Source organism: Vombatus ursinus, unplaced genomic scaffold, assembly GCF_900497805.2.
Source record: "Vombatus ursinus unplaced genomic scaffold, bare-nosed wombat genome assembly UNPS02014807.1, whole genome shotgun sequence".
Taxonomy (NCBI): Eukaryota; Metazoa; Chordata; class Mammalia; order Diprotodontia; family Vombatidae; genus Vombatus; species Vombatus ursinus.
The window spans coordinates 11463230-11478763 of NW_020954585.1; the positions used below are offsets into that span (position 1 = coordinate 11463230).

General features: G+C 33.3%; 1 protein-coding gene across 1 annotated transcript in view; it reads right to left on the bottom strand.

Annotated features, from left to right (window-relative positions):
- Positions 1–15534, bottom strand: part of PRPSAP2 (phosphoribosyl pyrophosphate synthetase associated protein 2) — a 75177-nt gene that overhangs the window by 46637 nt on the left and 13006 nt on the right. Inside the window, exons 2-5 of the mRNA XM_027875120.1 lie at positions 7108–7225; positions 6771–6922; positions 6315–6367; positions 1393–1459 (exon numbers count right to left, since the gene is read on the bottom strand). Of these exons, the coding sequence (XP_027730921.1) occupies positions 1393–1459; positions 6315–6367; positions 6771–6889 (239 nt within the window). The 5' untranslated portion in view covers positions 6890–6922; positions 7108–7225. The remainder of the gene's footprint in view (positions 1–1392; positions 1460–6314; positions 6368–6770; positions 6923–7107; positions 7226–15534) is intronic.

The following is a 15534-nucleotide window of genomic DNA, read 5'->3' on the forward strand; positions in this document are numbered from 1 at the left end:
GATAACTCTATTTCAATATAATCAGTTTCCTTTGTGATCCTATGTACTTAATTTTTTGAATTTAAAAATATTCTGAGAAGGGATCTACAATTTTCACCAAACTGCCAAAGGAGTTCCTAACACAAAAACTCTGTTCTAGGCTATCCATTTCCTGACAATTGCTTCTTGTCCCTGAATCCTACTGTAAGACATTAAGAACCCTTGTCTATCCTAAAGAGGTAGTTGTTGTTCTGCATTACCACAAATGTATAGAAGTAAAAATTTAGGCCAGGGATACTATGTTTATGGTAGGATCAAATCACATTCAAAGAGTCTCTCAAGGATGTGACTACTTAAAAAAAAAAAAAAAAAAAGGATGTGACTACTAGCAAGAGATACTGCTTATAGCTTTATTCATACACAATAAAAATGTCTGAAACTTTACCCCAATGACTGAAAGGCCAGGATAAAGATTCCACTATATACCTATACATGTAAAATCATGTACAAATACAAAAATAAGCTAAAATGGCATAAAGGCTACTTTATACAAGTATTTCTTCCTCACATTCTTTCAACATTACTCAGTATATTAAAAATACTCAAATATAAGATGCCCTAGTTTTCAGAACTTGAAACAAATATGCAGCAAATAAATAAGGAACATTAAATAGGCTTTTTTTGTTTAAATCACTGCTTTGAATACAGCACAATTCACATGAAAAGGTACCTTATGACATGCATATATGTGTATTCAGAAGAACAAAAAAGGGAAAATGGATTTAAATGAACTATCCCATATAAACATTTCAAAATAGTAGGTTTAAACTCCAAAGTCAAACTATCAGATCCAACAATGTAGTCAGTCTTCCATAACTACATGTGGGATGATATAAAACAATTCCAAAATAAGGATCAAGCATAGCAACACATTGAAACGTAAACTGCTTCAGCACATTCTTTCGTAATCTTTTCCCAGTGCTAAGGCAAACAAGATTCTAAATGAATGTTTTAAATGAGGAACAAGAAATCAGTTGCTTTTTTTCTGCTTTTGAAGACAGAATAAAATGACTTTGCTTATCTTCAGGGTCTAGTTGTTTATTCTAAGAGATGTTAGTGAGTTACATTATAATTAGTAAATTCCATCTCAAATACCTGAACCAATAATAATGCTATACTGGAAAATTAGAAAACCAGACAACATTTATATAAAATTATAGTACACAGTTCAATATAATGCACTTAAGCTCCTTTTAATGCAAATAACGTATCATCAATGTATTTAATAGTCTTTCCCCCATTTCTTAAAACAGAAGTCATAATTCCTCTAAGATGCAAATCTTATTATTACAGTATTACTGTGCAACACTAAACAAAGCAGTAATTAAAACATGTATGTCAGTCAATACTCACTTTGAAACAGTTTGGATGATAAATACATCTTTTCCTCTGACAGATTCTTGAATTTGAACTCTTGTTTCTAATTAAAAAACAAAAACAAAAACAACAATACAGTAATTTAATACTATTTTTTAAAACAGTTTCAGGATTAGTCTCTATTATACAACATAGAAATTATAAGTATAACATGATTCATAGGCTTATAGTTATAATATTGATATTGAACAAAGAGGATGGACATAAGATATAACTATTTGGCACTTTTATGGAAATTTAGGTACGTAATGTTGCAAAGAATTCATATGATTTATATGATTTATACAGAGTTTCTTCATCTGGAAGAGCTCCCTATGTCAATGAAATCAGAAATCCAGTCCCAATCCCTAAATTACTTTTGTTTTTCTACATTCCAAAGGAGAAAAAGATTGTTAACTCAATTACTCATGTTCACCTTTGAGAAGATTCTTCACTTCTGACAAAGGGGATCATGCAATTCTTCTCCTTTACTTAATTACATCATGATGCCCTTAGCCACATAACAGAAAAAGGCTGAAAACTCTCCAGCATATAAAAATTCAGTATTTCACAAAGTGTTATCAGAGTTACTATGTTACACAAATTGTTACTCTCAAAATTTGTTTAAATGTATTCATTTACTGAATAAATAATTTTGAGGCCCCAGGTGGTCTGCGCTAGGTGCCAGAGATACAAAGACAAAAAATAATCCTTGCTTTTAATAAGCTTACAGTCTGCTGGGGAGAAATAACGTAACACTGATAATGCTATGTACAAAATGCAAATGAATCTATGGGAGGAAGGGAATGAGCATTGGGGGCTGAAGAGTAAGACATATCAGGGAGCTTACTCATCCTGAAAGAGCTAATGAGAGCTGTACCTTAAAGTAGAGTAGTGATTCTAAGAGATAGGTTCATTGTTTCATAAACAAATCTCTTTTTTGTTATTTGTATGTTTGTTGATTGTTTAATTCATAAAAAAAAAAACAAGAAAAAATGTAAAGGCAGCCTAAAGCAAGATTGTGAAGGACTTTAAATGATAAAAAGAGGAGCCTCTGGAGCTGACCTATTCTTGAGGAACATCAATTTGGCAACAGTGTAGAGGACAAATTGGAGGGGGGAAACTATAAGGTAGGAAAACCAATCTGGACATTCTTTCAGGAGGCTACTGCAATATTCTAGGTGAGTGTTAAGGTCTACCTGAACCAGCAGACCACAATTAGTCATTGTAGAATCAATAAGATATGGTAACTGACTGGATATGGGTAGTGACAGGCAAGAGCCAAGGATAACTTTGAGGTAGCAAATCTGGGTGACTTGAAGGATGGTCGTACTCCAAACACAACCATGGATTTTAGGAAGAGGAGAGGGCTTGGGAAAAAATATAGTGAGTTGTATTTTTAATATAGTGAGTTTAGGAAGGCTACTGGAAATGGATTTTAAAACATCCAACACGCAATTGGTAAGCAAGATTGGCAATCAAGAGAAAGATTAGATTGAGAAGTTATCTGCATAGAGATGGGCTAACTCCATGGAAACTAATAATACCGAGGGTAAGGAGGGACCCAAGACAGAAACTAAGGTACACTCAAACAAACACAAACTAAAATAACCTCAGGGTTAACACACCTTCTGTCTCTTAAAATGACAAATTTAAAAATCATAAAATTCAATGCTAGTAGAGTTGTAGGGGAAAACCACAAACTCTCTAATATTTACTATTGGTGACATTATGAATTGATACAATCTTATGGAAGGCAGTATAGCATAATAGGTGTTATAAACCTAAGCATGCCCATTAATAAAGTGATGTTACAGCCATAAATTAAGGATATTACTGAGAGAAAAAAATTTCTACATACAAAAGTAAAAGGAAGCATGACACAGAATTGGCCTTAAAGTCAGGACTATCTAGATTCAAATCCTGTCCAATTGGCTTTGTCACCATGGGCAAGTCACCATGGAGAAGCTAAGTGGCACAGAAAATAAAGCACAGCACCTGGGGTCAGGAAGTCTGGAGTTCAAATCTGTCCTCCACACTTGGCTTTGTGACCTTAGACAAATCACTTAACCTCTTTTTGCTTCAGTTTCTTCAACTAAAAAATGAGGATAATAACAACTATCTAGAAGGGTTATTGTGAGGACCAAATGAGATATTATTTATAAAGCATTTAGCATAGTGCCTGGCACATAAGCATAGCGCCTGCTTGGGGTAGCTAGATGGTATAGTGGATAGCATCAGGCCTGGAGGCAGGAATACTCATCTTCCTGAGTTCAAATCTGGCCTCAGACACTTACTAGCTGTGTGACTTGGGGAAAATCATTTAACCCTATTTGCCTCAGTTTCCTCATCTGTAAAATGAGCTAGAGAAGAAAATGACAAACCATTCCAGTATCTCTGCCAAGAAAATCCCAAATGAAGTCAAGAACAGTCAGATATGACTGGAAAAAAATGACTGAACAACAATATAAATGCTTATTCCCTTCCCCTTCTCAGTGTTCCAGACAATCCTCTAAGACTATAAATTACTGAGTAGGTAATTTGCATCAATGAGAGGAAATTCTACATTGAGGGTTCCCAATACCAATGAAATAATAGAATTGAACAAAAAAAGTATTCATTATGGCTTTATTTGTAATAGTAAAAAACTGGAAGCAGGCTTTGAGTCTTAATATTAAAATACTGTTTAAACTATGGTACATCACTGTAATGGAATTATTACTATAAGGCAAAGCAACAAATTTGAAATATATAAAGAAAAACATATGAAAGGATGAAGAGCAAAGAAGCAATTAGAACATACATATTAATTGCACAGAAAATTGCAAAAAAATAAAAGGTCTGAGGACAGGTGAAAACACGATAAGAGAAAAAAATATTTTTTTCACCTACAAATATATGCTTTATTTTTAGCAAACTATTGTTTGAAGTTTATGGCTTTCTTATGATTATTATGTTGACCTACTTGGCTGAGAATGTTCTTTTGATAAAAATAATTTTAAAGTATCGGTTATTACCTCTGGCCATTTTAACTTTGTTTCCCTTACAAGCTTAAGTATTAGTATACAATCAATATTTTACAAGCCATTTCCTAGTGACCTAGTCACTAGTCTTAAAACCTCATCTTGGGTCTCCTCCTTACCCTCAACTGATAACCAACTAGTTGCCAAGTCCTGTAAATGTCCTCTCAGAAATCTCACTTTATCTCTACTCTGTTTTCTAATCCAATCCAATCAACATTTATTAAGCACCTACAAAGTGCCAGGCACAGTGCTAAGAGAAAGGGATACAATAAAGAGAAAGACAGTCCCTGCCCTCAACAAGCTTACATTCTCAAGGGGAAAGACAACACACAAAAAGAGGCAAAAAAGCAGGAAAGGGGGGTGGGGGTGGGGAGAATGGGGCTCTACTTCCAATACTTTAAATCAGGCCCTTACTTATCTCTGACACGGACTATCACAAAGCCTCCCAAGAGGATTCCCTGCTTCCTGTCTCATGTTGCACCTGAAACAAAGTGTTAGACTTGGAAGTCAGGAAGATATAAGTTCAAATCACAACTCTATAGTTTAATAGCTGTGTTTGTCTTCAGGTATGCAACTAAAAAAAAATACTAGTTGATTTATTCAGAGCAAATCACTTCAGTTTCCTCATCTGTAAAGTGGGAAAATTAGCTACCAGGATTATTTTGAGGCTCAAATTAGCCACATACTAATCCTAACCAGGTCAGTTCCTGCTTTAAAAAAACAAAACAAAACAAAACAAAAAAAACTTTCAACAGCTCTTCCCACAGACTACCAAATAAAATTAAAGGAAGTTAAATTATTTAGAGCTCTGAGATTGTCTAGTCCAATTCCTATTTTTGACATAAGGAAGCTAGGGCACAGAAAAATTAAGTGACTGGTCCAAGGTCACAAGAGTAAGAAATACCAGAGCTAGGATTCAATTCCAGGTCCTTTAACTCCAAATCTTCCCACTATATTTTACAATAATTTTTACAATAATTTGTTATAATTTTACAAAAAATACCACTACATTTTCACAATATCTATGGGACAACTGTTATAAAACAGATAAAGAACAATATAACCAACTAAAACTCTCTAAATGCATAGTTGATTCAAGCATTTTCACTAAACTGACAGGTCAACTCCATCAGTTTGCTATTTGTTGTTTTTTTTAAATTCTCAGTTCTAGTTGTTTTTTTTTTAATTTTTAAATTAATTTATTTTTAGTTTTATTTGTTGTTTTTAAACTAAATTGACCAGTTAAGCAATTACCTAAAGAAGGAAGTGGAAGAAGCAGCATAATATAATGGAGAGGGCATTGAAGCTAGAATTAACTGGGTTCAGATAGTCCCTCAGACACTTACTAGTTGTAGAATCTTAGGCAAGTCACTTAACTTCTCGGTGATTTAGTTTCTTCACCAGCAAAATGAGATTGGCCTCAATGACCTTCAAAGAATTTCCCTAAGACGCCGGTGCCACTATGATATAGTACCTCTTGGTGCCCTAAGCAACTTTGTAAGGTAAATTGCAAAGAAGATGTTAATCTGCATTGGTAAAGGAGATACCTAACCAGCAGGTACCTGCACTGATGAAACTATAGGTTTGGTTTTAAAAAAAAAAACATACACACCTACTTATGTACACATGTCGCCCTAAGGGAATATAAGTTCTTGGAGTACAGAGGACCATTTCATTTTTGTCTTTGTATCTTCAGTGCCCAGGATAGTGCCAAGAACATAGAAAGTAACGTAACAAATGCTTACAGATTTCCACCACATCTTGATGGAATAACTTGCCAACTGAACCAAAACATTCAAATCAGTTGTTAATATAGAGATAAATTCAATGATAAAACCAAAATGAACTTGAATCAATCAACTATGTTACAGAGAAATTAACAGGATAACAGCTCACCTCTGTTTGGTTCCTGGTAAACCTGAACTTTGCCCATTTCTACCCCTAACCTTCTATAAAAGAGAATGGAAAAGTTAAAAAACATAAGCTCAACCAACATTCTTGTCATTAAAAATTGATTCATAAACAATCAAACAGTAGAAAGTCTGATAAAGTTAAATGTAACAGGAAATAAATTTTCTAAAATTATATTGGAATGTAAATTATAAAAGCAATTTTCATGAGGGAAACGAATCTTTCCAAATAATAACAAATAATTCCTAATACTTATTTTACCCAAATGTTAGAATATGTGGAAGTTTTAAAAGTCAATAGTATTTAAATATGCCACCAATAAATAGATCAACTATAAAAATTTTATCTTTAATAGTCATTTGAATCTTAATATTAATGCTAGTTTACCCACTAAGTTTAAGTTACTACGGAACAGGTAGTAGCAGCATATTTAATACTCACTCAGCAATTTTCTTTGAAAGTTCCATACAAGATGAATTGGAATTAGCTGAAAACAACACCAGGCCACCCTTAGGTACATTCATGATGGTTCCTAATTCAGAAGGTGCCACACAAAACATCAAAACCTCCTTGGTCTTTCAATTTCTAGAGTGCTGGAAAAAAATGTAATATATTTAGAGTTACTATATATAATGAAATTTTCTTATAACAAATTATGATCATTATTAAACCAAGCTGAAAATTCATCAAGACTTTAGGGTTACCAAATTCATTATATGTCTGCAATATAATAATTCTACTATTTCTCAATAATCTGAAGGATAAATTATAAACTTACAAGAAAAATGGAGCTTGGAGAAAAGCTCAGTTCAACAGTCAGTAGAATTTAAATCCTGCAGAATAGTATTTGAATTAAAGAATGGAGTTGCTGTCATTCTCCAACACCAAAATTCTTCCTAGATTAACAATGGAAAATAGAAAATATGAAAAGCAAGGTCGAGGACTGATTTATCCATAAATAGAGAATCATCAATAGCATCACTTTATCATACTATTTACTTAATTTACAAGTACTCATCTCTGAGTACATCTCTACCATTTATTAACAATATGACCCCTATATATATATGTATACAGCCTACATCAGATTGCATGCTGTTTTGGACAGGGAGGTGGGGAGGAAGGAGGAGAAAAATTTAAAACTCAGAAGCTTATGTAAATGATTGTTGATAATTCAAAATAAATTTATTAACAAAAAAAAAAACGTGACCCTAGAAAGGTAAATTTAAGGAGTAAGAAAGAAGTACTTAAGTACTTACATTCTAATGGGGGAGAAAACAGTATCTTCAGAATGTCATTGTTTTCAAAGGTCAGAGACTGAATTGATAAAGAAAAAAAGAGCCTAGGCTGGTTTTGTTTTATTTTGTTTGTTTTAGAAGGCCAGAGAAAAAGGAGGGATAGAAGAACATGAGAAATAAGTTAGAAGACCTAAATTTTTCTTCATAATTGCAGCATACTAAAAAGAGTATATAAATATGCAGGAAGTAGTGTTGGGAATGGTGTCTCAAAAACTGCATCTCATAATCCTCATTATTACCTGACGAAGGAAGGCTGAAAACAAACACACACCCACCCACACCCCCTCCCCCCCACGTTGAAACAGGTGAAACCACAATAAAAAAAAGGTGGAAATAGTAAAAGGAAAGGAGCTATTTAACAGAGAGAGCAGAGTTGTGGAAGGAATAGTGAGCAGCAAAATGAACTTCAAGTTTGCAGGGTAGATCATAAATGAGAGATTTTTTAAGAGAATAAAAAAGTATAAAGAATCAGGGGATAAGATCTCAACTTGGTGAAGAAAGGAAGGGTACAGAAATAAAAACAGATCATTTCAATTATACATTACTAGTGTGGATTGAAAGAAAGGAGTAGGGAAAAAGAAAGAAAAAATTGGGAGGTTATGATGGAGTAAGACATACTCCAATGGTTAATTGTATAATTAACCATTATAACAATCAAGGATGAAATCACCTCAAAAAAAAAAAAAAGCTAGCAGAATGGATTATAAGACAGACATTTGAAACAAAAATTCACATAAAGTAAAAAGCAGGGCTGATACAAAATTTAGTATGCTTCTTGAGATTTCAGGAAAATGAGGATAGTTATGATCTCAGAGAAGGTAAGAATAAAAAGAGTCATGGTTAAAAAAAAAGACATTAAATGTTGACTCCATAGATAATTAGATAATATAAATACACACACACACTCTCATGGCACAGAACTGATAAAATCAAATAAGAAAGTTAATCAAATTACAGGGCAAATGGATAGCAAAACTATAATAGTAGGGGATCTCACAGGTGCCATTTTCAGATCTATACAATTCTTACTCCCCTCCTAAAAGTATGAAAGGATCTAAATAGAATTTTGGAAAAGCCAGATATGATAGATCTCTAGCTATTACTAAATTGAAAAAGAAAAAAAGTATACATATTTTTCAGGCACACTGCTAACTTAACAAAAACTGACCATGTGCTAAAGTACAAAAAACTCATCAAAATACAAAAAAGTAAAAATATTAAATACATGTGACCAAAATGCAATAAAAACTATATTCAAATGCAATAAAAAGTATACTACAATAGACAAATTATGGTACATTAATGTAATGAGATATGATTGCATCTTAAAAAATGACAAAAGTGATGTTTTTGGAGAAATCTGGGAAATGTGAATGAACTGATTCAGAATCAAGTAAGCCAAACCAAGAAAACAATTTGTGCAACAATACATAAAGAAAAAATAGCTTTGAAAGACTTAATAGCTAAGTAACAGTGTATAGAGTGCTAGACGTGGAATCAGAAAAACCTGAGTTCAAATTCTGCTTCAGACTTACTAGTTGTGTGATCCTGGACAAATTACCCTCTCAGCCTCAGTTTCCTCCCATTTCCCCACCACTTCACCAGACTGTTGTGAGGATCAAATGAGATACCTTATGAGATAAGACTTTGTGGGGCAGCTAGGTGGCACAGTGGATAGAGCGCCAGCCCTGAAGTCGGGAAGACCTAAGTTCAAATCTGGCCTCAGACCAAACACTTGACACTTACTAGCTGTGTGACCCTGGGCAAGTCACTTAACCCCAACTGCCTTTAAAAAAAAAAAAACAGTTTGCAAACCTTAAAGTTACAGAATGAGACCTACATTTTGGGAACGTGGCAAACTGTGTATTTGTTTTGCTTGCCTAAGCTTTATTTGTTATATAGATTGCATTTTTTCTTTTTGTATTAGGAAGAGGGAATACTGGGGTAGACAACGACACTAGCAATAGGGTCACTAACAAAAATAAAAAAGAGTATCAATAAAACATTTTTTTAAATGCACAGAAGTGAAGGAATTTCAGAAGGAAACACAAGCAGGACAGCTTTCAAATTTCAAATTGGACAGTTGAATTTATTATGGCTTTTAAAAAAAGAAAGCTGCATGTAATGGACCCAGATTTTCACAAACTTTGTATTCTATATTTTATATAGAAATATTCTTTTTTTCCTCTTTTTGGTGTTCACTAAATTCAGAATGAAATAATAAAAATAAATTTAAAAAATAAAATTACGGTCAATAAAAGACATCTGAAGAAAGGACAAACTTAATGAAGACTAATTTAATCCCAAAGAACTGGTAAATTCAAGAACAAAGCATAGATATGTTAGGTAATTTCAATAAAGAAAATAATAACAATGAAGAACAGATTCAAACTTTGGGGATGTGACTAAAGTTATTTCTTAAGAGAAACGGGAAAAACTTTATTCAACAAAACAAAAAATAATGGCCAAAGCAACTAAAAAATTTAGGAAAAGCTTCATATGAAAAAAATCCCAACTAAACACAAAAATAGGGAATTCTAAAAATCAAATTAAAGAAAGAATTGAAAACAAAAAACTATTGAGTAAATTACTAAGAGCTGGTTTTCTATAGATAAACCATTACCTAATTTGGTAAAGAAGAAAATAAAAGAGGAAAATCACATTGCCAATATCTAAAAAGTTAAAAATCCACAATAAAGAAAGAGGAAATAAAAGTAATATTAGAAATTACTTTGTCCAATTAGGTGCCAACAAAACTGATAATTTAAATGAAATGGATGAATATTTATAAAAAATATATAAAATGTACCTTAACAGAATAAAACACTCAATAATGCAAGCTCAGAAAAAAAAGAAATTAAACAAATTATAAAAGATTTCTCAAAGGATAAATACCCAGGATCAAATATATTTACAAGTAAGCTCTCCCAAACATTCAAAGAGCACCAATTCTACAAAAATACCAGGGGAAAAAATGGAAAAAAGAGATCCAACTTCTCCAACTTCTACCAAACTTCAATTAGACAAATGGTTCTGAAACCTAAACCAGGGACAGGATTAAGCAGACAAATAAAATTATAGTATAATCTACAGTTTGAATAAAATATTAGCAAAGAAGCCACAACATATTAGAAAGAGTATAAATACTAAAACCAGTTTGGACTTATTGCAGAAATCTAAGATCTGTTTAATATTAGTAAAACCACAGACATAAAAGAGCAGATTAATAACAAAAACAATAAAAATCACATGATTATTTCAACAGATGCAAAAAAGACTTTTGACAACACCCTTTTATGTTAAAAACAGGAGAAAGAATTCCAGCCAACATGGCTGCCTGAACTGGAGGTGGACTACTCAATTCCCACATACTTAACTCCAGTAAAAACCTGAAGTTCACCCAGACTGAATAATGATCAAGAAGTTTAATAAGTAACACCAATAAATGAATTCTTACTCCCCAAAACTGTACAAGATCAGGCTAGGGGCAACTAGAAAGGAGGCCAACAGTAAAGCCAAGATCAGCACAAGCAAACAGGCAGAAGGGATGAGAGTCTAAACTAAGGTGGTGGCCGTGTAAGCAGTGAGAAGACAGAGAAGAGAAATGCTTCTGAGGTAGACACACCAAGAAAACTATGCATAGAGCAATATCTCACACCAAGTACCAAGATAATGTCAAAATGGTATATGATTTAGACATAAAGGGTGATATAAGAAGTAAATTAGGGGAAAGGAGAACAGAAAAATTTACCTGTCAGATTTATAGACAAGGGAAGAGTTTGTGAACAAAGAAAAAGAAAGGATCATGAAAAATGGATAATTTTGATTACATGAAGTTAAAAAGGTTTTGTACAAACAAAACTAAAGCAGCCACAATTAGAGGAAACTGGAGAGAAATTTTATAACAAATTTCCCTTGTAAAGGCCTCTTTTCTCAAATATATACGGAACCAAGACAAATTTATAAAAACGAGCCATTCCCCAATCTATAAATGGTCAAAGGATATGAACTGGTAGTTTTTAAAAGAATAAATCAGATCTATCAATGATCTAAATCACTTCTGATTAGAGAAATGAAAATTAAAACAACTCTGAGGTACCAACTCACACCTATCAGAAAGGCTAACTACACAGAAAAGGACAAATGCTGAAGGGGATATGGAAATTTTGAGACTCTACAGCATAGCTGGAGGAGTTGTGAATTGGTCAACCATTCCTGGGAGCAATTTAGAACTATGCCTCAAGGGCTATAAAAATGTGCATACTCTTTGAACCAGCAACAACCACTACTAGGTCTTTATCCCCAAGAGATCTAAGAAAAAACAAAAAGGCCTATATGCACAAAAGTATTTACAGCAGCTCTTTCTGTGTTGGCAAAAAATTGGAAACTGAGGAGATGCCCATCAATTGGGGAATGGTTGAACAAGTTGTGGCAAATGATAGCGATGGAATACTATTGTGGTATAAGAAATGAAGAACAGCCCTTTTTTTCTTTTGTTTTGTTTCTTCTTTTTTGTGGTTCCTCCTATTGGTTCTAATTCTTTTTTACAACATGACTAATGTGAAAATATGTTTAATAGGAATGTATCAGCCTATATCAGATTGCACACTGTCTTGGGGAGTGAGGTGGGGAGGTATGGGAAGAAAATTTAAAACTCAAAAGTTTATGGAAGTGAATGCTGAAAACTAAAAATAAATAAATTAAAAAAAAGAAAAGAAATGACAAGCAGAATGGTTTCAGAAAAACCTGGAAAGACTTATATAAACAGATATAAAGTTAAGTGAGCACAATCAGGAGAACATTGTATACTGTAACAGCAATATAATGATGATCAATGGAAGTGAGGCACAACAAGGGCAGCTCAGTGGATAAAGTGCTTGCCCTGGAGCTAGGAGACTCATCTTCCTGAGTTCAAGTCTGGTCTCAGACACTAGCAGTGTGACTCTGCAAAAATCACTTAACCCTATTTGCTTCAGTTTCCTCATCTGTAAAATGAGCTGGAGAAAGAAATGGCAAACCACTCCAGTATCTTTGCTAAGAAAACCCCAAATAGGGTCAACAAAGAGTTAGACAGGACTGAAAAACAACTCAACAACAGGCATGACAAAGAGGTCACTGATAAAATTAAAAAAAAAAAAGGGCACCAAATATATGCAGACATTTTTTTTGTGGTAGCAAAGAGCTGGAAACAAAATAGATGGCCATCATTTGGGGAAGAGCTAAACAAAGTGTGGTAACATGAACATAATTAAGTATTACTGTGCTGTAAGAAATGAATGACGAACACAGAGAAGCCCAGAAAGGCTTTTATAAACTGATACACAGTAAACTAAGCAGAGCCTAGAACACAATATACACAATGTAACAGGAAGAACTACCATAAAACAATAAAAAGGAAATGTTGCTAAATTAAAGAATAAGCATAGCCTTCCCTCCGCTCCCAAAAAGGGGTATCAGAAGACATCTCTGTCCATTCCTTCACAGAGTCTACTAAAATAGAGTATTACATATATATCGTCTACTTTTTTTCAATATATTGATTCTTTTGCTAATTTTTCTTCTTCCTCTTCTTCTTTTATTCTTTAAAAAACATATGGGATAGCTCTCTTGGAAAGGCAGGGGGAGACATGCAGGGGAAAATTTAGGCCACATAAAAACAAGTTATCAATAAAAATGTGTTTCATAAAGATGAGAATTTCGATCAAATGTCTAACAGACTCAATAGGTAATTTGGAGATAGGTTACTTTAAAAAGTGGAGTGTCTATGGCCGGAGGGGTTATTTTGAAAAGGCTTCAAATAAAACCTTTTTTTGAAAGTATTAACTAGCTTAGTGATAGGTCACCTGAAAAGCTACAAGGCTGTTCTTACCTCTCTGGCTCCTAGGGTTTTGTGTACCAAAACCAAACTTTAGATATCTGACCAAGAGTAAAACTATCTCCTTAGACATAGATGATATGCCTGCCTTCCTCTAGAGAAAGTTTACGATCAAAATAGCTTTTTTAGCTACCACATCACACTGTTGACATATACTGACCTAGAACTCCACTCAAACCCCTTATCTTTTTTTTTAGATGAATTGTCTAGTGTTCCCTTTAGCTTTTACATTGAATTATTCCCTTTAATTATTTATATTTAATTATACCCTCTTAATTTTACTCTTAAAAATCCAAGACAGTTTCCATTTGTAACAAGACATTTGTAACATTGAAAATATAATTCTGATATCTACGCTGAACCACAAAGAAAAGCATGTTTTCAGTGCCCTGAAAACAAAATTATGTAGTATTTTCTAATTAATAATTATTCAAAACAAAGAAAATATTGTATTACTAACTTATTGGGGAAAATGTATATTTTTGTGTAATCAGCTATGACTTCTATAATTATTAATGTTATGTAATAAAGTAGAAACATTCTGGAGACATGAAAATTGTAACTATCCTGAACTTTCAGGCTTCCATCAGTTTAATGAGCCTGAAATGGTTGGTGTCCAGAAAGTGTTCCCATTCTGATTCAGAATGAACTGATCATGTTCAATGGGAAACAGAAGGAGGAATGTTACAAATAGTACTCAGTCTAGATTCATGCACTCTGCAGTGTGATAAACAACATTAATTAGCTTACATATACTGAAATGACAAAAGGTCCTTTAGCAACACTCTGGTTGCTTCCTCCCTCATTTAATAATGCATTTATTTTTAATATTGCCTTTGTATATAACCCTCACCATTGCTACTCTATAATGAACGGATAATTCTGCTAAATTAAATTTTATTATTTATTCTAAATTGTCTATTTTGCCTAGCTGTGGTAGCAAAAGAGTCACCAAAAGAATTGCTCTCACTGTTATTTACTTTGCTGAAAAACCTTATGACAGTATTTTAGGGATCTCAGAAGGGATCATGGATATTATCTAATTCAATTCTTTTATTTTAAAAAAGAGAAATTAAGCCCCCTTCCCCCAGATGAAGTAACTCACCCAGGGTCACACACCTAGTAAGAAGCAGAGCTGACTGAGACTACAAAGTCTTTCAAATTGCAAACTCCTTGAGGAAAGAAATAGTTTTTGATCTCTTATTTCCAACACCTATTGTAATTCATAAACAGGAGGTGCTTAAATTCTAGACAAATTGAACCAAAACCTCAGAAATGAAACCTGTTTTGGTAAGAATGGAAAAAAGAGTTAAATTATTTTACAGTTGATAGAAGGTACTCACCCTTTCCTAGAATGTAAACTTCCTAAATAGTCACTATTTATGCTGCCATAGTATCTGGCACATAGGAAACACTCAAAATTTACTGAATAAGCGCAATGCCTAATTTTCTACAGGTCTCATTTTGAAACATCCAAGATGCTTTTTCAATTTATCCAAAACTGATTTATATTTTTAAAAAATGACCTCTGCTTGTTTAAGGGAAAGCATGGAGAATAAAGCCAGGAGATCTCAGTGAGTTTGCTGATAAGAGAAAGCATACCCATGTTAACTAGGACAAGCAGAATTCATGGAAATACACATTCCTGATCCACTAAGGAGTCTCCCTCAAGCAGAGAATTCATTTTCTCTCAAACCTTGATGTATAATACCTGATTTATATCAAAAGTCTGTCCATGATTGTGTGACTTCTGTTTCCTTATAATTAAGAAGGGGAGGCTTTAAGAAGTGATGAATGTGATGAAAACAAAGCAGCAAGGAAAGATCTACATGAACTAATGCATAGTGAAATTAAGGAGAGCCAACAGAACAATATATACAATAAAAACAATAGAAATAGAAAAAACAACCACCTACAATAAAATTAAAAGTAAATATTGCAAAATTATAGAGGGTAAGTATAGTTTGAAAGAAGAGATATAAAATGATCCCAAACTGCCCCTTTAGAGAGGTGGGATATTCACAGGAGTTGC